Source organism: Lagenorhynchus albirostris, chromosome 11 (genome assembly GCF_949774975.1).
Source record: "Lagenorhynchus albirostris chromosome 11, mLagAlb1.1, whole genome shotgun sequence".
Taxonomy (NCBI): Eukaryota; Metazoa; Chordata; class Mammalia; order Artiodactyla; family Delphinidae; genus Lagenorhynchus; species Lagenorhynchus albirostris.
In genome coordinates this window covers 67,866,775-67,892,653 of record NC_083105.1, presented here as the reverse complement: position 1 = coordinate 67,892,653, position 25,879 = coordinate 67,866,775, and the positions used below count along the sequence as shown (strand labels likewise).

General features: G+C 36.8%; 1 protein-coding gene across 12 annotated transcripts in view; it reads left to right on the top strand.

Annotated features, from left to right (window-relative positions):
* Positions 1-25,879, top strand: part of TMEM117 (transmembrane protein 117) — a 564,965-nt gene that overhangs the window by 482,188 nt on the left and 56,898 nt on the right. For 2 of the 12 annotated variants that reach the window (XM_060166511.1, XM_060166510.1), the window contains one exon: positions 12,312-12,796. The exons of the other annotated variants lie outside the window; for them this stretch is intronic. In XM_060166511.1, the coding sequence (XP_060022494.1) occupies positions 12,312-12,326 (15 nt within the window). In that variant the 3' untranslated portion in view covers positions 12,327-12,796. Of the gene's footprint in view, positions 1-12,311; positions 12,797-25,879 lie in introns of those variants that run through there. 12 annotated transcript variants of the gene reach the window in all.

Below are 25,879 nucleotides of genomic sequence, written 5' to 3'. Positions count from 1 at the left end.
AAATGCTTTCAGTTTTTCACCATTGAGAATGATGTTTGCTGTGGGTTTGTTGTATATGGCCTTTATTATGTTGAGGTAGGTTCCTTCTATGCCCACTTTCTGGAGAGTTTTTATCATAAATGTGTGTTAAATTTTGTCAAAAGCTTTTTCTGCATCTATTGAGATGATCATATGGTTTTTATTCTTCAGTTTGTTAATATGGTATATCACATTGATTGATTTGCACATATTGAAGAATCCTTGCATCCCTGTGATAAATCTCACTTGATCATAGTGTATGATGCTTTTAATGTGTTGTTGGATTCTATTTGCTAGTATTTTGTTGAGGATTTTTGCATCTATATTCATCAGTGATATTGGTCTGTAATTTTCTGTTTTTGTAGTATCTACGTCTGGTTTTGGTATCAGGGTGATGGTGGCCTCGTAGAATGAGTTTAGGAGTGTTCCTTTCTCTGCAATTTTTTGGAAGAGTTTGAGAAGCATGGGTGTTAGCTCTTCTCTAAGTGTTTGATAGAATTCACCTGTGAAGCCATCTGGTCCTGGGCTTTTGTTTTTTGGAAGATTTTTAATCACAGTTTCAATTTCATTGCTTGTGATTGGTCTGTTCATATTTTCTATTTCTTCCTGGTTCAGTCTTGGAAGGTTATACCTTTCTAAGTGATTTTTGATTTTAAGGGATATTATAAGTGTTACATTAGAACTAAAGTTTGCAGAAATTTGTTTTTAAAATATTTTTATAAGAAATATTTTTAAAAGTTTATTGAAATAATTATTTCTTAAAAACAGATCTTGACCTTCTAGGAAATTGATGAATTATTTGAGAAATTTAACACAATTTCCTGATCTAAATTAAGGTGAAGAAATGTGGGATAAGTGTGAGCATAATTTGGTGGATTCAGAACTGATTGAAGATTGGACTTAAAAATATATTAATTAAAAAAATCAGTGTCAGTCTCTAATGTGACTTCTAAAGGTTTGCAGCAGGCTTTTAGTTTTAGGCCTCTCCTATTTAAATTCTTTCTTTTTAAGTACATTATATAAATTGTATTCTGGTCAAATTTACAAATGAAACAAAGATGACACATATAGATAATATATTGGATTATAAAACTCTAGGCCAAATCTAAGAAGATGCAGTTTAACAGAAGTAAAGTGTGACTTCTATCCTTTAAACACACACATATGCGTGCGCACACACACATACACAGATGAAAAAGATGGTGGAAAATAGTCTTTAAAGTAGCATGTATAAAATATTTTTTAAAATAGTGGTTGAAAAGTGGATGTTTATTGACTATAAATTGGCTTTCAAAGCCAGAAACTAAAGGAACCAAGGAGGAAGAAAACCCATAAAATTATAAATGAGAAGAGTAAATAACCATGAATATAGAGGAAATTAAAGGAATAATTTCAAAAGTATTTCAAAAGCATTATGCAAATATATTTGTACCTGTGTACACAGGCACACACACTTTCAAAAGCCAGCAACATACTTAATGGTTAAATATTAGAACTCTCAATACATTTCCTTTCAACTTAGGAACAAGATAAGGATGTTCTCTCATTAGAGTTGGTTGGCAGATAACAGAAGGCATTCTAGCTAGTTTAAGTAAATATGATCACATGGCAGAACTGATTATGAAATTGTTGGAAGAGTTTGTGGAACAGGCTCTAGGCTTAGATTCCAAGTGTGTCTCCCAGAATGCCAGTCTAGAACTGGCCTTCCAGGAGAGCTGCTCTCACTGTCGTGATTATGAAGTGGGGAAATCTGGCAGCAACTACCCCATGGCTGGCTCTGTGACCACACCATCTCAGGTATGACCTATGGCAGCAAAATGAATGCCCTGCCCACTACCTCTCAATACCTCAAAAGTAGCCATTAGACAAGGATCTCTGTATGGTTGAGACAACCTCAAAACCTCTGTGACGGTGCTCCTGGTTTGCAGAATCAGCAGACCAGAAGCACAGCCCAGTTTGCCTTACTTCCACCCTCCATATCCCATGAGGAGACATCTTCTCCTTCTCAGTGTGAGATAGATTACAGGTAGAATCCAAGCTTGAAGTGACCCTGGGAGATATTGTCTTAGTTTCCTAGCCTTTAGCAAGCAATAAGTCATTTTAAAAGGAAAGTGAAGCAGCCATGATTGAAATGATCTAAAACATCTGCCACATTACTACCCCATTGCTCTGGAAGTAGTAGCCAATGAAATTTAAAAAAAGAAAGAAAGCAGAGGTATAAAGCAGGAAGCAGAATTATCATGTTTTTAGTTAATATGGACATATAGTCAGAAAACCAAGAGAATCAGCACAAACACTACTAGAAAGTTTTCAGAAAGATATTTGGTTTTAAAATTAATATATAGAAATCAAATAGCTTTTCTATAATCAGTAACCACTTAGACAATACAATGAAAGAAGTTATCCCATTTATAAGCACAACCACAACAACAAAACATATACCAGCTCCCATAAAATTAATAAAAATGTGTAAGTTTTATGTGAAGAAGGCCTTGAAAATTCCTGCTAGAGTATATAAGAAAAAACACATGTAAAAGCATGCTTTGCTTTGAATAGCAAGATTCAATATTACCAGTATTTTAATTTTCCTTAATCATATGTAAGATATATATATGTATAATATAGTTATTATAATATATATTCCCAAGTCAACAAGACTTTTTTTGAACCTGACAGTTCCACATTTAAAATGAAAAAATACATATGCAAAATTAGCCATGAATATCTGAGCCAGATATTAAAATATACCATGAAGCCATAACTAAAATCATTTCTGCATTAGGAAAGAAATAGACAGAAGTTCACTGGATTAGGGTAGAGATTTAGAACACAGCTAAAATACATATAGAAATAATTTAATGTAAAATGAAGGTGATATTTCATATCAGTGGGGAAAAGATAGATTATTCAGTAACTCCTGAGACAACGGGCTAGGTATTTGGAAAAAAATAAAGTTGGGTCTCAACCTAAACCGTTAACAGCAAAATCACTTCTAGATGAAACAAGTATATTAAGGTGAAAAATTAGTAAAAATATGAAGAGATAGTTGATAAATATAAATGGGTAATATACATGAAAGGAGGTTCAACCTCACTCATAACTTAAGAAAAACCAATCAAAGTAAAGATGTATCATTTTTTACCTATCAGATCTAAAGGCCATAGGATTGCATTTATAAACACTGTGATCTGGCTGTGCCTTCTACTTTTCTGGAAAGGTTAGCCAGCATTACCACAGTTCAGTTTTAGAATGTCTGGGGAGCCTGCCTGCTCACTTTTTAGCCAGTTTCCAGGTATGAGGTCCTTTCCTGTTAAAAATATAAGAAGCTTGGGGAAGAAACAGCTCATCCTCTCATCTCTAACCATCTAACTACTCAGCTGTGCATGTAAAGAATTTGTTTTCTCAAGAGATACCACATAGTTGCCTTTGGTGGGGAGGTGGGGAGGCGTGGGCTAGAGGCCTTGGAGGAGGGGGAGACTGGTTTTGAATTAGAGGCATCTATATGCCTATAGGCATGTTGGAATTTCTGACCACATGAACATTTTCATATTTTAAGAGCCCTAGCATCTAGAACAGGGTTGGTGTTTGTCATGCTGTGTCCTGAGGGGGTGAACTGGGCTGGGATTGGGTTCAGATGTAGACACTACCCTCTAAGATTGGTCTGTGAACCAGCCAGAACGTTGTAGGAAAAGCAACCGTGACATAAGGGAATTTGCAGTCATGCCAGAACAAGCATCCGGATGTGTCATGTAGTTGGATGAGGAACTGGGATAGAAATTAGAGCAGTGTTCATGAAAGAGAGTCTGGAAAAGGCATGAAAACATGTTGGCTGTGGGCTCAAGGGATATGATGGCATCAGGGATGATATTAAAGGAAACAATTTTGGATTGATGAAAGAAGAGAATGCTAAGCAGTGAGGCTCTCCAAGGAGGCTGCCATGTTCGGTAGTGAGTTCTCCCATTGTGAGAGCTGTTCAGAACTGAGCCTCCTGTCAATCAGGTAAGGGGAGCAAAAGGGATAGAGATCAAACTCGGGATTCTACAGACTCACAGACGTAGAGAACAGACTCACGGCTGCCAAGGGGGAGAGGAGGTTGCAGAGGGATGGATTGGGAGTTTGGGGATAGCAGATGCAAACTATTATATACAGAATGGATAAACAGCAAGGTCCTACTGTATAGCACAGGGAACTAACTATATTCAGTATCCTGTGATAAACCATAATGGAAAAGAATATGAAAAAGAATGTGTATATATATATATATATATATATATATATAGTCTGAATCCCTTTGCTGTACAGCAGACATTAACACAACATTGTAAATCAACTATACATCAATAAAATAAATAAAACAAACTCAGAGTTCTTAGAGGCTGTCATAATCCATCTTGTACTCACTGTTAGTAAGAGTCCCCAGATATTTTAAAAGACAAGAAAGGAATTGTTCTATATAAGAAAACAAACTTAAAATAAGTTTTAAAGCTAGGAGTCAGCCAACTAGTCTCTCAAGAGCTATTCTGGGGAACCAGCTCTTTAAAGCAGAACCACAGCGGAATGTTTGTCACGTCTAAAGGCCACAGGACCACTTTTACTACCTTTTCGATTTTGCTTTTGCTTTGCTCTCTGATTTTTTCTGAAGATTAGCCAGCTTTACTACATCTCAGCTTCCTGGAAAATTGAGGGAATCAACCCTGTTCTTTTCAGCCAGCTTCCAGCTGATGGATTCCAGACAGCTGCTTGTAGGCAGCCAGAGGAGGTGTGACCTTGGGGCAAAGGTGGTAAAGCAACTTTGGTCCGACCTTCCCTTCATCACAGACCACCAAGCCCTGAAAGAGAATGTTTAATACCCTCGGGAAGATTTCTGGCCTTTGTTCCAAACAATTACTGAACTAATCTAAATTACACAAACACAGACCATTTATCAAGGCCATCCTGCAACGAGTTGCATATCTAGGCAAAGTGTTCCTAGTACAAAGGGTGAACTCAGGATAAGGAAAGCAGAAACGAGGTGCTGATTAGTCAAAAAAAAATGACTCATTAAATATCTAACAATGGAAGAGTTTGCAGGCTGTTTACCTGAATGATTTTGTTTTATTAGTATGTAGACAAAAAGATGTTTTTCTTCTTTTATAATAACCCAAGAAACAAAACCCTTTGCAAGTTTAGATTGAGACATTTGAATTCAAAAGATTTTAACATTTTTGACAAATAAGGAAGACGTGAAGGAAAAGAGACAGCCAGCTTGAGGGAATTGGTGATAGAGACAATATTTCCAACCCAGAGACAAGAGCCAACTCTCCTTTTCAGGCCTTATTTCCTACAGTGATGAGCAAATTCTCTAAAAGTTAGTGGCTGTCTATTAATTGCCCCTAATTAGAACTGGGACTCTCCTTCAGTTCTACACACTCACCTGAAAAATTTACATCAAAAGTTAATACCAAATAAGCCAGTCCCCAAAAGACAAGTGTTGCATTGTTCCACTTACGTGAGATAACTGGAGTAGTCAAATTCATAGAAGCAGAAAGTAGAATGGTGGTTGCTAGGGGGAGGGGAGAATGGGGCGTTATTGTTTAATGGGTACAGGGTTGCAGTTTGGGCAGATGAAAAAAGTTCTGGAGGTGGATGATTATGAGGTTACACAACAGAGTAAATGTACTTAACACTATTAAAAATGATTAAGATGGGGCCTTCCCTGGTGGCACAGTGGTTGAGAGTCCGCCTGCTGATGCAGGGGACACGGGTTCGTGCCCTGGTCTGGGAAGATCCCACATGCCGCGGAGCAGGTGGGCCCGTGAGCCATGGCCGCTGAGCCTACGCGTCCGGAACCTGTGCTCGGCAGCGGGAGACGCCACAAACAGTGAGAGGCCCGCGTACTGCAAAAAAAAAAAAAAAAAAAAAAAAAAAGGTGAAGATGGTCAATTTTATGTTATTTAACCACAATTTAAAATAAACAAAAAAGTTAAAGATTAGTAAATGATATCCATAGACAAGAATATTATAGTGACTGGCTTTTGCATCTGCTGTGTCACAGTCTCTCTGGAATAATATTTTTATTGGGAAGAGCTTGACACTAAGCTGATCATCCTTGAGTGTGTTGGGCAGACACTGAAGTGGGCCATGAGTCAGGACCAAGCCCATGGTCCTGGCAGGGAGTTTGGAAGCCTGATAGGGTCAGACAGGGAGGGCAGCTCAGACTGGTACGTTGCCTGGGTTGGTCGATGCTGAGCTCAAGGGTGATGGGGAGTAAATATTAAAGCAGGTCTTATAATAGTTGAGAAGTAAGTAGGGGGAAGCAGGCTTGCATTCAAAACCACAACTACAATGTCACAGAACTATAGGTAACTAATTAATGCCGCCTGAGAACCAAAAATTATGATGGAAAGCACATGTCTGCTGCTCTACATATTTTTAATAATAGAGGCATCGTATTGTTTTCATATCCTCAAAGGAAAGCCAGCTGGGAGTAGGATTTTCACCAAGTAAAGACTGAACAGGCATCCTGGGTCAGCTTCGTAGGTGTGCAGCCTGTGCAGTCACATGGGTCCCATGCGCAGAGGACCTGCACTTGGTTTAAGGCTCTGCTGCGGGGCTCTCAAAATTTTTAATACTTTTTGAACAAGGGACCTGACATTTCACTTTGTGCCGAGCTCCACAAATTATGTAGCCAGTCCTGCTGGCAATAATCAGAACACCAAACGGCTACCTAGGTTAAAGTATCATGGTAATGCAAAGAGGAGGATGCACAAGCCGAATCTGGGCAGATAAGGTGGATCACCCAAAGGACTGAGGTTGGTACAGAATCCGGTGGAGTCAAAAAAGGATCACAGACAGGGAAATATGTGCTGTTGTATACATATGTGACTCTAAGCACGCCTGTCGGTCCACTGCTGGGGACAGAGCCCTGTGGGTGGGCAGTGTCATTATGCAGTTACACGGTTGCAAACCCACATTGTTCCTGCCTTTCTACTCACACCACAAAGGAGATCCTGGATGGGAAAAGGCCAAGGCTCTGTCTCTGGTTCTCCAAGGGACTTGATTTGGATTGCAGGGTCCCCCACGCCTCCCACCGGGACATCTTATTGCTTACTTGCTCTTACAGCTCTTGTTGTCATTTTTCATCTTTAGTCCCCGGCAGGATGGGCCTGCCCAGATTGGGGCACATTAAACCAGTAATCGGGTTTTAGACCAGAGATTTCAACCAGCTGGGAACTGGGAGGGGAATGGGATTTCCAAGCTGCAAGCTGGAACTTGAGGGCTGGGTGAAGGGCAGAAGGGAGATAGGGGGGCTCCTTTGGCACCTGGCATGGTGGAAAGGAGATGGATCCAGGCCCAGGGCTCTCACCAAAGGAGGACTGTTGTCTGGGTGGAGTCACCTGAGCTGAGTCGTCTGGAGGGAATTGTATTAGCTCTGAATTTCAATTCATTTCACCGGCTCCCTTTCCTTCAGGGCATGTTCCCCTCAGTTCCTTTGTCACGTGGAAAAGCGAGAGAGCGATCGCAGCACCTTGTCTTCAGTCTGACCTGAACTCATTTCCTGGAATTGTCACAGAGCAGATGGGAGGGACATTTTGAATAGGTTATTTTACCTCTCAGAGCTGAGTTTACATATTCTTAATTTTATAAAACAGATGAAACACACTTTCATAATATTACTGTGAAGATTAAATAACATAAAATATGTCAAGTGTAAGAGCACGAAACAGATCCTAAATGACTTGTATCTATTATTAATATTATAGGCATTATAATATCTTGCAGATAGTGAAGGGCTGAAAACATATCAGACAGACTAGTACAAAAGTCTATAGGGATTAAGGTGAACAGAGAGCTAACTATGATTCATTTACATAGTCAACATATCATGATTATTACTTTATTTTCTGATTGTTAATGTTATTTTGTAGGTATAGATTTAATTAATTCTACATTTAAAATTGAAAATATACTGAATTGTGAGCCTGGTACTGTTAGAGTCTCTTTTTTTATGGTTCTGCAAATAAAATGACAATTAGTGACAGTAGATAGCTGTCCCTACTGTTAGGGATAGCTCCTTATACTCTACTAAGATTATTTATTTTGTGTGTAGAAAAACAGGATATTTTAAAGGTAAACGGGACCTTACAGATCGTCTACTAAGGTTTCCTCTTTTAACAAATGAAGAAATTGAGATCTGTGAAATTGTGTCTTTTACAGTATTGAATTACTTTCCTCTAAAATTCTATCTGTTCAATAAAAATAAAATCATTTTATTTGTTTAATTCGGTTATATTTAAATAAGTTAACTTACATCACTTCAGTCTAGGTCCAAGCTGGGAAACAAGACTTCTGTTATTTGGTTCCTTTGCTCTCCTTTTATTACGCTCTTGAAATGATTATTTTGGACAAGTGCTTGCCAGTGTATTTAATTTATAAATGGCATGTTGCTTTAGTAATGGTGTATACCACTTGCCGTATTCCACCAGGGTGGATTTAAATTATTTTACCCGCACAACTTTCAGTTCCTGCACAATGATGCGTATTCTATGCCCTTCACTCATTCAGTGTGTAAATAGGGTTTTGGTCATTCTGCTTCAAAATACGGAGTGTGGTTGTCCATAATCTCATTTTCAAAATACACAGGCAACATGCAGCACACAAAAAACACAACAGAGTCTCTCTTTCAGTCTCCCTCTCTCTCTCTCTTCCTCTTTTTCCTTTTCTCAACAGGAGAAGGACTCATAAGTCTATTTGACTCTTAGACTCTTGCACACACTGCATGATAGCCGAGGTCTGAAGCAGCAGAACATGCTTGGTTCCTTGTTTTCTAGGCTGTGTCGCTTCAGCATGTGTTGCTGAGTTGCTCCTCACTGTGTCAAATGCAGCTTGACCAGTTGAGAGTTGAGTGCCTGCTCTGTGGTTGACAGCCTCTGTGAATTTTAACTGAGTTTTCCAACACAGGGGAAAAGATGCCACAGGCCAAATATAAGTAAAATCTTCAGCTCACTGAAGCGGTTGTGCCTTTGCAAATGGGTGTATTAAGTAAGCATATCATTGAAAATAATGTCCCTCTGAGGGATGCCTTGTGAGAAGAAATCATTTTGGTGGCCAATGAATTAATTTTAATTGCTTTTTGTCTGATAAGGACATTGATTTGGCATTTGTTTACACAACTGAATATAATTTGTTTATTTGTCAATCTTCTCCATCATGATTTATATCCAGTCTATTTTTACATGCACACACACACACACACACTGTGTGTATGTGTAGTCTTGCAATTAAATCAATCTTACTTATCCTTTAATATTTTATTCCATGGTGAATAGTTTTCTAAGTTAAAAGTTTGAAATTTTCCCCACAGTTTACAGATTCTGGAAGGATCTCAAAGCCATGCATGTTAAACCTCTACTTAAGGTACAAAGATGTAGAAATAAATTTGAACTCAGAAAAACTCACAACCTGTGATAGAATCATAAAAATCTCTCGTGTGCTCCCAAGTACTCTTGGGTTCAAAGGAACTTAAGTTTTAAGTATTCACAGAGGAAAAAGGTATTCGTTTCTCTGAATGATTCCTGTCTTTCAGCATAACCTCACAGTTTCGATGGTGTGCATTACGTATGTATTTAGTTGTGAAGGAAATTCTCCCACATAAACCCCAAATCTTCTGTGTTATGAGCATAGGAGTGCTCTGAAGAGACAATCATCATTCATTAATTTTCTTATATCTGGCTCTGTTCCCAAAATAATTCAGGGTGGTGACATTCTTCAAGTAAGATGTTGCTTCCCTCTTAGGGAACTTTGCGTTTTGCTTAATAATAGAGATCATTTTCTTACAAGAGTTAGTAATCACGGGACCAAAGTGACAGGACAGCATTTTTAAAAACTCAGAGAAATAGTCAGAAAACATTAGCTATCCCTGTCATCAGAATTTTTCCTGTAAATGTTTCCGTATTCAGCTCTTAGAACAATGGTTTCAAATTCAGCTGTACATTAGAGTGTCCTGAGCTTTTAACATAAGTGTCCATCAACAGATGAATGGATAAAGAAGATGTGGCACATATATACAATGGAATATTAGCCATAAAAAGCAATGAAATTGAGTTATTTGTAGCGAGGTGGATGGACCTAGAGTCTGTCATACAGAGTGAAGTAAGTCAGGAAGAGAAAAACAAATACCGTATGCTAACACATGTACATGAAATCTAAAAAAAAAAAAAAATTGTTCTGATGAACCTAGGGGCAGGACAAGAATAAAGACGCAGACATAGAGAATGGACTTGTGGACACGGGGAGGGGAAAGGGTAAACTGGGACGAAGTGAGAGGGTGGCATGGACATATATACACTACCAAATGTAAAATAGATAGCTAGTGGGAAACAGCCTCATAGCACAGGGAGATCAGCTCAGTGCTTTGTATCCAACTAGAGGGGTGGGATAGGGAGGGTGGGAGGGAGACGCAAGAGGGAGGAGATATGGGGATATATGTATACGTATAGCTGATTCACTTTGTTATAAAGCAGAAACTAACACACCATTGTAAAGCAATTATACTCCAATAAAGATGTTAAAAAAAAAAAAAAAGAATGTCCTGAGCTTTTAAAAAATACCTATATCTGAATCTCACTGTCAAATAATTGAAGTGACTCTGTAAGGGTAGAATCCAGTGAGTCAGGAATGAGCACCATGGCCTCAAAGGGATATATTTATACTTTATTAAGAGGGTTAATCACAAACAGGGACCAACAGAGTAATAGAAAATACTTGACTTGGCTTCTAGTTAGAATCTTACGTGGGCATTGTGATAACAAAAAAAAAAAAACAGAGGAACCTTTGGGAGTTGATTTGTTTGGAGGCTATAAAAAGTGTTTTTAATGGAGATTTTCTTAAAACAAGAACATTATTTAACATAAGGACATCTCAGAAATTACCAAGGCATGCTTTACGGTAGAACACACCAGATAAAAAATTTAGTGCCTAGTAGGTCATGGCATTAATTACTGTAGTTTCAGAAACTGTATATATAGTTATATATAGAAACTATATATATATATATATAAATTATTTTTGTATTTTTTATGTTTGTATCTCAATTTTTTTCTTAAGTTTTCTTTGGAATGTTAATACTAGACCTAGTTACATTTAAAAGAGCAAAAGGAAAAGCATTTTGTTTCAGTTGTGGTTTTTGTTTTTGGATTAACAAAAGGGGACTTTTTTATCTTTGCGGCAATGTGTGCTGATGGCAGGAAGAACCAAACTAAAAAGCCTCAAGACATAGAATGAAGCTTTAGGGTAAAGCATTGAGATTATTACTATGGACCTCTTCTTCCACCAGAGTTTATTTTTCTCTACAAAGCTCACTTTTTTCTCATCCTTAAAGAATGTTGCTTTTGTTAAAGAGCTGATTCCTTTACATCCTAGCCTGTATTTCCAGGTTTAAAGTCCTGCGCCAGTGAGATAACTAAACAAAATTTTGGGTTGAAAGCCTTTCCCAATCACAGTGAGTACTGAAATTATATTATTATTATTAATCAAATATACATTTTTAACACAGATCCACTGGTACAGGAGTTCAAACAAACTGTTTGCCCCTCTTAAAATACTATAGGCTGATATCAATGATATGTTTCCTTATCACTTTCAAAGGCTTAGATCATAAAGTATGATGGAATATCTTCAAACGTTTGCAAACCTATGTTTAATTTTTTTCTGTAAAAGTTAATAGATAATAGATCAATTTAACTCATTCTTCAGGGCCTCTGTTATACGAATTTTCTGTTGTTTGAACAATAAGTAAATTTCTTTATTACAAACACATGTTAAAAGAAAGCCACCCTTTCAGTAAAATATGAATGAGGTAGTTACTTCAACAGATATGAAAACTGGAATCAAGTCGTCTGGGTGCTTTGGCAGAATTTGTAATGGAGGAAATTAGGCTCTGTTTCATGTGTGTTGGTTTAAGCAGTGCAAGCTGCTTCTTTCTAAGCTCTTGTAGTATGTCTCCATTATTAATCGCAGCATGGCAACTGACGTTCCTGTCAGATCAACTTCAGAGTGCTGGGTGCTGGTCTATGTCACTCCATGTGAGAATACATTCTGGAATCTACTCTTGAGGTTCCCAGACAAATGCTGAGCATTCTTTTGGAAGTAGCATCCTTCTCCCCCTGAGGGCTTAATCTGTCATTTTTTTCCTAATTTAGTAAAATGCAGCTGCCTTATAGAATAGATTCACTCAGCCGCTCACTCACTCACCCATTCTTTCGGTTTTTTTTTTTTTTCCCCATCCTCTTACTCTGTTCTCAAAACTCTATCAGGCGCTAAGGACATAAAAGATGAAAAAGACAAAGTCCTTGCCTTCAAGTTATTTCAATGTAGCAGAGGAGAAAGACAAAATCAGCCAACTTGCCATATGCAGGGTACTCCTAATTCAGCCAGGAAAAGCAGAGATGGCATCCAAAGAAGGTCATGAGGATCCTGGCTTCAAATGTCAATGAAAGGAAATGAAATACAGGATGGAGAGAAGTAGCCAACCAATAGGTTATGTTTTCAACTGACTCAGTGTTATCCAAAGCATATGCTCATATCATTGATATTTTCTTAAAAATCCTCAGTATTGTTTTCTATTTCTTCTAAAAATAGTTCGTTTCTGGGACTGGCCTATCTTCACTGGGAAAGACTTGCCTGACATACTTTTTGATTCATTCAAGTCCTATAAATAAATTTTGATTCTGGTACAGAAGTCTAATTTGTCACACAGGGAAAATAATAATTACATTTTGCTTGTGTATTTTTAATAAAAATTATTTTAAAATTCAAATCAAACTATTGCATTTGTCAAAATTCAAGTGCGTTTACAGCAATTAGAATATATTTTAGAGTATTTTTGACAACTCATCCCAAGTGATTTCTGAAAACAGAACTGCTTTTAGAATGATGTTCCTGTTCTCCACACAGCACTGAAATTGGTAGATATATCACCATGGCATAAAAAAAGCTGAAATTGCATTTCACAGCAATCGCCCTCAATAAAGTCTTTTCTGCATTGGGGTCATATAGGAGGCTAGTGAACAGCTTTATCTTCCCTTCATTTTTATTTAGTTTTCTTGCCTTTTCCCCTTTTGTTTCTTAAGACAGACATATATGCATGATAACTAAATGCTGTAAAAAGAACATTTTACTGAAAAGAAAGTTAACTGCTTTTAATTTGAGAATTAATTTTTAGTAGTATTAAGCTGTAAAGAGAATGTCATAGGAAGAAATTTTATGTCTTCTAGTTCTTTTGAAAATTCTGTGCAGCACCATAATCACTGGAAAAAGCATGAAATTATAATTAATCTGACCAGCATACTTATAATATATAACTTTTTATTAGTATTAAAAATAATAAAATCAGCAGACCCAAAGTAAATGGATATACAGTGCTGTTTTTATTACTATTTCCAAAGGCTGAGGTAACTAAAGTTTCATGCATGATGTTGTAAAAATTAAATGATGCACAATAATTTGAAAAATGAGTTTTTCTTATACAAGTTGGCCTTTTCAGCTCTATATTTTTGTTTAGAAGTCTATATCTTTTGGTTGATATTGCTTTAGAATGATCAAGTTTCTGTTTGAATATAGTAATGAGATAGTGTTTTGAGCTTCTCAAAATGAAAGTCTAAGACATAAAGAGATTTAGTTCTGTTTGAGTTGACACTTCCTTTCCATTGGCTATTTGGAAATTACATAGACTCTACCTGGTTACTCATTTGAGACATGTGGCATTACCCAGGATCACCCAATCTGTATTTACCTTGAATCAGACATGATCACATATGTATGGAGAGCCCCAGGGGTCTGGCTTGCCAAGAGTTCATTTGCATGATGGATTGAGGAGGATTTGGGGAAATAATCCATCCTATAGGAATAGAGAAGCTTGATAGAGTAGGCTATATATAGCACCAGAAGAATGGAGTTCATAGAACAGAAAGAATGACTGCAACAGGAGGCTGGATCAGCCTGATTGATACCTGACCCCAAGAAGAAGCAGAACTGGAAACATCTTCAACAGTCATTGGTTGGAGGCAAAGCCAGTAATTCTAGCAGTGGAGGCAGACAGTTTCACAAAGGCTAATCAGAATCCTCAGTGTCTTTCCAGTATTTTCCTAGCAAGTTCATGAATAATATCTTTTGTGGTCAATATCTGTTGTGAGTCAGAAAAGAAAAAAATGGAAAAGGCAGATGCTACTTGGTAAAAGCAAGAACCAAGTTCATGTGCAATTGTGAGACCCATTGGTCAACTTCCTGGTACTAGTGTATGTGTGGCAGTGTCGGGGGAGATGATGAGGCAATTTTTTAAGAATAAGAGGTCTTGAAATGCCTTGACTTCCTTTTCCTCTGGAGGTGTCTTGAGGAAGACAAATGAGTAAGATATGATAAGAAAAAGAAGGACAGATTACAAGATTACATGTAAAGCAGATAAAGGAAAAGAGCTGCACTTGTCAAACAACAACAAAATGAAACCCAAATTAAAAGTATAAAGACGCAAAGTGTAGTTAAATTAAGCTCCTTTCATCCATTTCACATTTATAGTATTGTCTTCTGAATGAGTTTGTGGAGTCAGCAGAATCTTAGGAAGAAATAACAGAATTAATAGGATAAGGGGGATCACAGTAGTGCCTCACTAGGTATTCAACTGAATTCCTATAAACGATTTTCTTCTGTTTATTATATTTGGAATATTTTTTCCAGTTTCTTTCCAGCTTTGACTTCTTCCCCAAGCTGCAGACCCACATTCCACTTGTCTTCTGGACACTGCCACCTGAATATTCCACAGGAGTCTCATACTTAACAGTCAGAACGTGTCTTATGACCTTACCATTCTCCCCCAAATTGCTCTGCCTCCTATATTTTGTGGTTGTTGTTAATTATGTCACCATCTATTCCGTCTCTCAAGTAAGGAAAATAGATTTGCCTTTTGCTCCTCCCACACCTTTGGTTCTCATTTCCAATATATTGACATCAGTGCCATCATTAATTTCTCAAGCCTCACTCCTGCCTTCCTAGCACTGGCCTCATCAAGTCTTCCATAGACTTTTACAGTAACTTCTTATCACAAGACGCTCCCCACTCTAGTCATTAATCTACCTACATTATTACTATAGTCATCTTCCTAAGGACAGGTCTGATCATGTCATTCACCAGCTCCAGAATCTCTTGTTGGCCCCATTGCATGTTGCATAAAGTCCAATCATGGAAGCATTGGAAATAAAACCCTCAGGTACTGGCCTCTCAGTCTCATTCCTACCACTCAGATTCAGCCATACTGAACTTCTCACCCTTCCCTGCACAAACCTGGACCATTCACAACTATTTTATGCTCTTTTGCTTTAGCTGGCAAAATCTTAGCCATCTTAGTCATCTTTTCAACAGGAGGACAAAAATCACCTTCTCTGGGGAGCCTTTTTGAATGCTTTCGGGCAGGATGACTTTCTTCCTCCCTCTCTGTCCTTTGACACTTTACTTCCTACCTGCAACCTAGCACTTACCATGTTTATGATGATTTCCCTATCTTGGTGTCTGCGTCCCATTAGACTGTGAGATCCTGTAGGACAGAGAAGTATCAAAAATCCTCTGTGTCCCCAGAGCCTCACAGGGAGCCTACACAATGGCTACAGAGTAAGTGTTGACTATATGAATGAATAAGAAAGCATAGTGAAATGACTAAGTCAGAGGATGGACACTTAGTGTGGCTTCAGAAAGCAGAACAATAGGAGGGCAGGATCTGGCTAAATGCAGAGCAGAACATTCTAAGTGTCAGAGCTCTTTTTAGGAAGTAAAAGTGTCCCTTCCGTAGAAAAGCTCGGAAGTGGTTGACCACTTATGAGTGGTTGGCTAGGGGATTTGTGCATAAAGTAAGGGGTGGCCGTACTGTATGCCTCTAATTCAGTTCAGAAGTTGTGTTATTCTTCATTAGTACACAGTCCTCAGATCATCTGATGATTTCGAGTAATCAGTAATAGCTGAATTTTAACCCTAGCTCTGGAAACTTCTTTCCCATAAATAACTGGGAATGTATTCAGTTGGAACTCAGCAGAGACAGGGAGAGTGATATATCAAGCAAACACAAATGACATACTGTAATTTTTAGAGGATTGTACATAAAAACTAAAGTATCCTGTTTTTAACCTTGAGAGGAAGTGGGCATTTGCCTTTTGGTACTCTCAGTGCAGGAAGCAACTTCCTCCCACTCCTTCCTTCTAGTTTGGCATTAAGGGACATTGCCCAGTCTGAACTTGGATTGAGTCCAACCCTGTCTCCTTGTGCTAAATTGTAGGTCTAATATCTCTGTGGTTTTATAATAACATAAATCATTATAATGCATTGTTTTTATATAGCACCTTTCTCTAAGGAACATAAAGTGCTGCATGGACGTTATCTCATTAAATCTCACAGTGCACTGGGGACATTGAGAGGATGCAGGTGATATTGTATCCCCTTTGAACCCAGAGTTGAAAAGGAATTGCTTCAACCAAAACTAAATAAAAGCAAGATTGAATAAAAGCAAGATTTATAAGACAATATAAGATTAGAGTTTAAAGAAAGAAATTGTTGGAATTAAAGAGAGATAAAAAAAAGGAATTGCTCTGAAAAATGTGAAAGTGTCTAGAGTGTGTTTATAAATATTTGTAGCTAAAAAATTAAAATAATATATGACACTTTAGAAATTTGAAAAGCAAGGGCTTTTTAAACCATTGGTAATTTTACTGCAATACAGAACAAATTTGGTATATTATCTTCATATCTTTTGCTAGCTTTTTGTTTGGTTTGTTTTTTAAAAAAGTATATATACAAGATTACTCTTAGAATTATAGTGTATATTCAATTTTATATTATGTATTTTTAACTTAACAATATATCATAAAGTTTGCATAGTTTTAATTCTGAGAAGCTTGTATAATTTTCCATGGAATGATATACTGTAATTTATTTCACTCTTCTATCATAAGATTGTTTCCACTTTTTCACTTTATTGAGTAACAGTAAATTGAAACTCTATCTGTATGCATAAGGATTTTTATATTTTAAATTATTTCCTTAGCAGAAAGATTTCCACATGTAGAATTATCAAATTAATATGGATGTATAAGTATGTTAAAACAAGTCTACATAAACATACTCCAAAATTAACGAATAAGTCAGAAAAAGAAATAGTAAGAAAATAAATCTATCTAAAAACTTACTATGTTTATAAGTTGGCAAAGCAGCCACTTTAAAAGTGGAAAAGTAAGCAATATTTTTCTATGCACAAACAAGTGTTTTGATATTATTTTCCACCATGTCTATATTTAATTACTTTGATAGTGTGAAACCAGATAAAAAAGAGAAAGTTGACTCTCATAGAAAACACAGATTTGTACCAGATGTAGGAAAGTAGATTTACTTGGATAGAACAGATAATTTCTCTGCCATTTTAATTTACATGGACAAATGTTCTGTGAAAATAATTAGGTATGTGTGCGTATACCAATACATGAAGTCCCATTTCAAGGAGGTAAATAAGATTGTAGTTTTCTTATTAATTATAGAAGCATTGGGGGAAATGGTATGCACATAGCTGTTTTCAGTGGTGAGTTGTTATAGGGTTATCTGATTTATGCCATAGTCACTTACCAAAGTAATTACCTCAAGACTGAATCAGGAGGGAATAGAAAATATGAACAGACCAATTGCCAATAATGAAATTGAATCATTAATTTTAAAAAAAAAAAACCTCCCAACAAACAGAAGTCCAGGACCAGACATTTACATGTTAGTTCTTCCAAACATTTAGAGAAGAGTCAAACTATTCCAAAAAATTGTAGAGGAAAGACACCTCTGAACTCTTTCTACAAGGCTGACATCACTCTGATAATAAAACCAGACAAAGATATCACAAAAAAAGAAAATTATGGGCCAATATCACTGATGAACATAGATACAGAAATCCTCAACAAAATATTAGCAAACCAAATCCAACAATACATTAAAAGGATCATACACTGTGATCAAGTGGGATTTATCCCAGGGATGCAAGGATTTTTCAATATCAACAAATCAATCAATGTGTTACACTACCTTAACAAATTAAAGAATAAAAATCATATGCTCATCTCAATAGATGCAGAAAAGCATTTGACAAAATTCAACATTTATTTATGATAAATCCTCTAAACAAAGTGGGTATAGAGGGAACATACCTTAACCTAATAAAATCTATATATGACAACCTTACAGCTAACATCATAGTCAATGGTGAAAAGCTGAAAGCAGTTCCTGAAGATCAGGAACAAGCTAAAAATGCCCACGCTTGCCACTTTTTATCCAACATAGTATTGGAAGTCCTAGCCACAGTAATGAGACAAGAAAAATAAATTAAAGTAATCAAAATTGGAAAAGAAGTGAAAGTGTCACTGTTTGCAGGCGACATGATGCTATACATAGAAAATCCTAAAGACACGAGTAAAAAACTATTAGAACTCACCAATGAATTTGGTAAAATTGCAGGATATAAAATTAATATACAAAAATCTGTTGCATTTCTATACACTAAAAATGAACTATCAGAAAGAGAGATTAAGTAAGTCCCATTCACAATTGCATCAAAAGGGATAAAATTCCTGGGAATAAATCTAACTAAGGAGGTAAAAGATCTGTACTTGGAAAACTGATGAAAGATATTGAAAGTGACACAAACAGATGGAAAGATACACTGTGCTTATGGATTGGGAGAATTAATATTGTTAAAATTACCATACTACCCAAGACAATCCACAGAGTAATTGCAATCCTTATCAAAATACCAAGGAACTTTTCACAGAACTAGAACAAATTAGTTTAAGACCTCGAATAGCCAAAACAAGCTTGAGAAAGAAGAACAAAGCTGGAAGAAGAACAAAGAGCATTCCCTGATTTCAAACTATAGTACAAAGCTACAGTAGTGAAAACAGTATGTTACTGGCAGGAAAACAGACATAAAGATCAATGGAATAGAATAGACAACCCAGAAATGAATTCACACTTATATGGGCAATTAGTCTATGACAAAGTATGATTTCACTTATACGCAGAATCTAAAAACAAAACAAATGAACAAACATAACTTACAGAAGCAGAGTCATAGATACAGAGAACACATGGGATGATGACTAGACTTATGGTGATCATTTTGAAATGTACAGAAATATGGACTCACTATGTTGTCTGCCAGGAGCAAACATAGCTTTGTAGGTCAACTACACTTCAAAAACAAACAAACAAACAAACATAGAAAAAGAGATCAGATTTGTGGCTACCAAAGGTGGGGGATGAGGAGGAATTAGATGAAGGCAGTTAAAAGGTACAAACTCCAGTTACAAGATAAATACGTACTAGGGATGCAGTGTACAACGTGATAAAGATAATTAATACTGCTGTACATTATATATGAAATTTGTTAAGAGAGTAAATCCTAGAGTTCTCTTCACAAGGAAAAAGATTTTCTATTTTTTTAGTGTTGAATCTATATGAGGTGTTGGATGTTCACTAAATTTGTGGTAATCAAATCATGACATATGTAAGTCAAATCATGATGTTGTATACCTTAAACTTACGCAGTGCTATATGTCATTTATATCTTAATAAAACTGGGGGAAAAAGTGGACTTGTGAATGATGATCATTAGACAACCTAAAGTTAGATAAACCAAAATTATTCACTGGGAAAAGTTCATTTGGTCTGTGTTTAAAACCAGTAACTCCTCAAATTATAGCAAAGGTGAGCAATTTGTATGGCTCCATCTTACTCCTACAGCATGGTGATGATCTACACACTCTCAATAGCCTGTGGTTACTGTGCAAATGGAAGATAGGAGACGATTGGTTAATTCACTTGTTCTCTCAAGGTTTGAATAGAAACTCCTACTGGGGACCTGTTTAATGCCTCTGTTATTATACTTCCATATTTTCCTGCAAGTACTGTTTAACTTGTTTATTTCCCCTGTAGAGAATGAGTTTCTTGAATTCTGATTTATATCTTTGGTATCCCACAGCCTTGTACAGTTTCTGGCACACTGTAAGCACCTTGTAAATATTGATGAATAATTAAACAATGAATGGTTTGTACTTCCTACTATGTATTTAGCATTATGCTGAGGACTGAGAGAAACATAAAGAAGTGTACCTTCAAGGAGCATATAATCAACACATAAATATAAAAAGTTAATGAACACCATGCAGTAGTATATCATGTAGCTATAATAGAAGATTCCTTGGTGCCAGCACTGAAGAAAATAGCCAAGAAGAGTTACATATACCAAAGACTGTGACATTGCGATGGTTAAGTGAGTGATGGATGGGCATGGCCATGCAAGTTAACCCAGAAGTATCAAGGTCTATTTCCATCATTATGTGATTCATGTCTAAATTACCCACTAGACTATAAGAACCAAGAAATCATAGTGCATATAGGCTTTTGTTCATCATTGTATCGCTAGGACCAAGCAGAGTACCTGGCATAAAGTAGAGAATTGAGCACTTGCTTTGCACAATATTCTCCGTTCTTTGTGTGGCTGGATCAGTCCCATCATCAGTTCTCAGATCAGGTATCATCTCTTCCAAGATGCCTTCCTGAGTGGCGACTTTGTTATTCTCTTTCTCAGTCTTCAGTTTATTTCCTTCAAAGCACTTATTACTTCTTATTTCATTTAATTGACACTAAGTCTTTCATCTTTTGCTCCCTCTAGACTTAAGCTACTTGAGAGTAGGGACTGTTGGTTTGTTTTGGTCCCTGTTGCATTCATAGCATATATCACAGTACCTGGTACCTTTCACTGGAGAGGTTTTATCCACCAAAAGATCTTCTCTAACCCTATCTAAAGTAGCTTCTGCTAATCAATCATCTTGACTTATTTTCTCTTTAGCACTAATCATTTTCTGAAATTATTCTGTGTGTTTATACTACATTCAAACTGTAAACCCCATGAAGGCAGAGCCTAGAACCAGATCTACCTGGTTCCTTACTGTATTGCCGGTGTGGAGAAAAGGCGCTGACACAACCAACTGCCGTGTGTACAAATATTTAGTAAATAAAATATGTGGCATGAAAGGAAAAGACAAGATACATTTCTTTTAAAAAAAGGCAAAAAAAACAAAGAGGGGGATTAGCTTTCAGCCAGGATAGCAAAACAAGTGTTAGCTTAGAAATGGTGGTGGCGGAAGCAAGGTCTACTTTTAATGGAAAATAACGTCTGTAGAAATCACAGAGTGGGGAGGAGGGAAAAGAAACAAACAATTGTGGCCAACTCATTGGCTCCCTTAGGGCTCAATGTGGGAGACAATAAAACAAAAACAATAATGAAAAAACAATGGTTAAACTAAGACAGTAATAGGTCTTTTAGAGGCAGGACATGCTAAATTCCTACTCACCTTCCTGAGTGTGGTATAAAGAACACCGGGTGTGAGGCTGGGAAGACCTGGGTTTGGCTCCTACTCTTCCGTATGATAGTGGGTAAGTCTGGTACCTTCTCTGAACCTGGGTTTCCATAACTGCAAAATGGGAAAAAGAAAACCTACTTCATACCATAGTTTTAAAGATAAAATAAGGAAATGTATGTAAATAGCTATGCTGGTGCGGAGCCTGTTTCATTTAGCTCATTGAATAGTGGCCGTTGTCATAACAGTTCACCACTTACAGTGCCCAGCAGGAGGTGTGGCAAGCAGAATATTTGATAATATTAGTAAAAAGAAATCCATTTCCTCACATTTAAATCACTTTAGAGGGCATATCTTTATTTTGGACCATAGCATGAGTAAACCATTGATCATGCTATATAATTGTCAGTGAAGGAATGCTAAATCATAAACCACTGACTTGAAACAGAAAAATAGAAAAACTGTTAATTATGCTCATATTTATTTTTTCACATTGTACGTAATTGAGCCTCAGAAAGTACAATTGAAATCTTTCACTGATGTTGAGTTAATTAGCAACTCTTGCAGGTGCTTACATTAAAACACCCAAACATTCTTCATCTGTATTGTTTCCAAAGAAGAGATATGAAGAAGTCTGCATTTCTGGCTAAGGCAATCATGTATCTGTATTGAAAAGCAAATGATACATGATTAGTTGAAGTTTTTAATATGGGTGTGTAGATGTTAAAGAGTGGATTTATTATTTAAAAGAGAAACACAATGTTAAAAATCCTGGTATCTCTGAATTGGGAGTGGGGGTGGGGATCTGTCAGCAAGTCATAACTTCGTAAAACAATTTGGAACCGTTTTCAGAAAACTAATTTCTGAAGATAATCTATTGCCTGAACAGTTTCATAATGATGTTGATTTGCCAACTTCTCCTCTAGTGAGAGGTAATGAATCAAGTGCACCTGGGTTTATACAGGAAAAATAGCATATTAATTGATTTATGTCTATGTGTTGCAGATATCCATAAAGCAAAGCCCTTGGCAACTGGCAAATGTAATAATTTCACATTTACGTATGACTCACCAAGGACAATCCAGTGCTTGAAGGCAAAATTTTGTGTTTTATGTTTAGTTTTTATGATTGCTTTCATGTAGCTTCTCTGTGCATTAAAAGTCAATTTTCAGAACCATAGGCTTACCAATTTTTACAAATAAACATGTTAGGAGATATTATCCTGAGGTACCATAAAATTATTTTCTGATAATTTTTACCACCTTCCCAAAGTTAACTGTTACTTTGTTTCCACATGTGCTTAAGGATATTGTTTGTAATATTTCTAAATATGACGCATTTCACTAGAAATCTGATATATTACACAGAGATGTTATGTGGAGCTTCATCCTCATAACATTACCAATGTATTTTTCAATGTTGTTTACACTGATAATTCTGTTTAAAATCAAATATCAAGATGGGCTTTGAATAGATTATCAATAATGTTACATTTATGGAAATTGTGTCATCTTCTACCTGTCATAATTATGAGCAAGAAGAATTAATCCTTGAAGTAAAGGGTGCCCAGTAACATAGTAACTTAGTCCACTGATATACAGAACAAGGAAGACTTGAGATAAAATAAAATAGTTTTTTAGATAACTATGCGGAATATGTATATTTTATATATACATTACATAAAATTATACTATACATACGTATATAGATAAACATAAGAAAGAAAACTATAAGGATAATGTATATTTGTTATATTGTCCTTATAGTTCTCTTTCTAATGTTTTTGCACTGCCTCGAGTCACCTACGTAATACAAAATTTTATCACTTAATGATATGTCCAGCCACAATGTGTTAACAGCACAAATCTCACTGTCATACAACTTCCAAAGAAACATAAAAGTTTTGTCTCTTTAGGAAGTTGCAAAGTTTGATAGCCAACACTAGTGGGCACTAAATCATCCCCAAATCCATCCTGTTTTCCATTGCAGTAATATAGGAGTCTGCCATCAGAGTGCCTATGTATGATGAAAAATTTCCTCGGGTGAGAAAACCGAAGTGCAAAGAAGTTGGGGAGATAGTATTCATTACTAGAAATATTCTAAGTTTAGAGACAAATCTATGCATTGGCAGTAAAAATTCTAAGATGGTCATAAACCATCTAGAGTTAAATGTGCACCTCAACCTGCATATTTTGCAGGCTTTGTCAATGACTCTCAGGATAAACATAGACCCGCTGCCATTATTTCACTTTGCGGTGGAAGTGAGACAGGATTCCTTCTTCGTGTGCTGCAGGTACCAACATTATTTCAAGATGAGCTACAACATACCACTTAAAGGAAAGTTTTCATTACAGATAAGTTAGCATCCAAAGGAAACACATATTGGCATGACAGTTGGCTTTTAGGTGGGAAGATAATTGCAACATTAGAGCTTAATGAAAAAAAGTCATGAACAAGCTTGGTATGGTATAAAAAATATCTTTGGAGTCAGACTAACCTGGTAACCAATCCTTTTGGTACCCATTGTGCAGCATTGGGCAAGCTACTTGACTGTTCTCTTAGCCTCAGTTTACTTCCTTATAAAATGAGAAAAATCTCACTTGCCATATATATTTGCATGTGGTTTACAGTGAATCAAATTCTTGACACAGAGCAAGTTTATGATAAATGTTGGTTTGCTTTGTCTGAATAGCATATGAAAATAAAGTCAATCTCCTAAACAGGGTTTGCTTTCTCCTAAATAGGATTCTCAATAAGGCGGATGCAGTGAAATACAGTTCAAGATGTACTGATTGAATTTCATCTAATCTTTTCTCTACCAGTTGTCTGTTGGCTAATACGGGAAGAATCTAGTGACCTCACTGACCATCACTGTCTATATCTGCAAAAGGAAGAGTGTAATTTCTTTCTTTATTAATGCCATTAGATATTCTTTGAGAATAAATGCTTTGCCTATAGTCAGCATTCAATAAATATTGAATTAGTTGAATAATAGTGTGATACTATCCTATGCGGAAGTTGCGTGAGTTACTGGAAACTTCTGCAAGAAATATAGACTTCACATTCACTCTAAAAGTGCTATGTGGACTCTATAAACCAAGCCCACTGTAGTCACCTTGGGCTTTTCTGAATGCATCGTGTCAGCGTAAGGACAGGCAACTGCTAACATGAGTGTAAGGCTTCTTTACCCCAGCTTGGAAACTTGTTTCCCAAAAAGATCCTGAGAGTGGTAGAATCTTTCTCACATAGGTTCCCAACAAGGAAAACAATGTATTTTAGGTTTTTCTTGGCCATTGACCTCTGGACTAAAACTAGGTTCAGAAAACTTTTCATCTCACTGAGGGTATAATTCTCCAGCAACAAAATGTATTTTATTGTTCCCATCCCTCCACCCTGCCTCTATATATCTTGTTTTCCTAGTCTATCCTCTCTTACTTGAGGGTTGATAATTTTTCTCAAGAGCTCAGAGGATGAACACTCTTGACCCAAAACACACTGAAGAAAGGCCTGGGATGTCTGGCCGTTCAAATTCATTGCTCTAAAGGTTTTACTTTCTGTCCGTGTTATCACTGGGTGGTCCGTGGGGGTCAGAGGCAGACATTCTGTGATTGTCTTTACTGAGAAAGATGAAACAGAAGGAAATCACATCGGTAGAGCAACAAGGATCCAGCCTATTGTTTCTAAAAGTCTGCTACTTTCCAGATACAATTAACTTAGCCTAGCGTTTTGTTTTTTCAGGAAAACAGCCATTTTGACTTCACAGACAGTGATAGTCAAAGTATTTAACTACTGATACAGTGGAGGTGTTCATCAACCAGAACGGACACCCGCTGTAAACAATCAGCGCATCCACCCTGGTGCACACCAGCTTTTAACTTTAGCCATTGCAGAAGCTACTTAAAATATAAAAAGGAAATTTCAGGTCCCACTCAGAGTCCCTTATCCTGCCAAAATTGACTTTATTTGACACTAACAAATTTATTTGAAATTAACAGAATCATAATCTCTCTCCAGTTACTGCCTCTTTACTGTGTTCCCACTCACAGCAAAGCTCCTCATAAGAGTTCTGTAATTATTGTCTCTACTTCTCACTTCCCATTTTCTCTTGAACCAACTGCAGTCAGGTCTTTGTCTCCAACATCAGCTTCCTCTGGAGTTTGGAGGTCTTATAGAGATCAACAACTCCTGGGAGTTCCCTGGAGGTCCAGGGGTTAGGACTCCGTGTGTGGGGTGCAGTTTCCATCCCTGGTAAGGGAAAAAAGATGCCGCACAGTGCAGCCAAAAAAAAAACCCATAACCCCTCTCCTACAGTACTGAATCCTGTGGTTAACTTTCAGTCTTCTTACTTTCAGCTGCATTCAATAAAGTTGACCACTTCTGCCTTCTTGAGACACTTTTCACCTAGCTTCTAGGATGCACTTTCTCCTGTTCTTATACACCATTCTTGCTTTGTT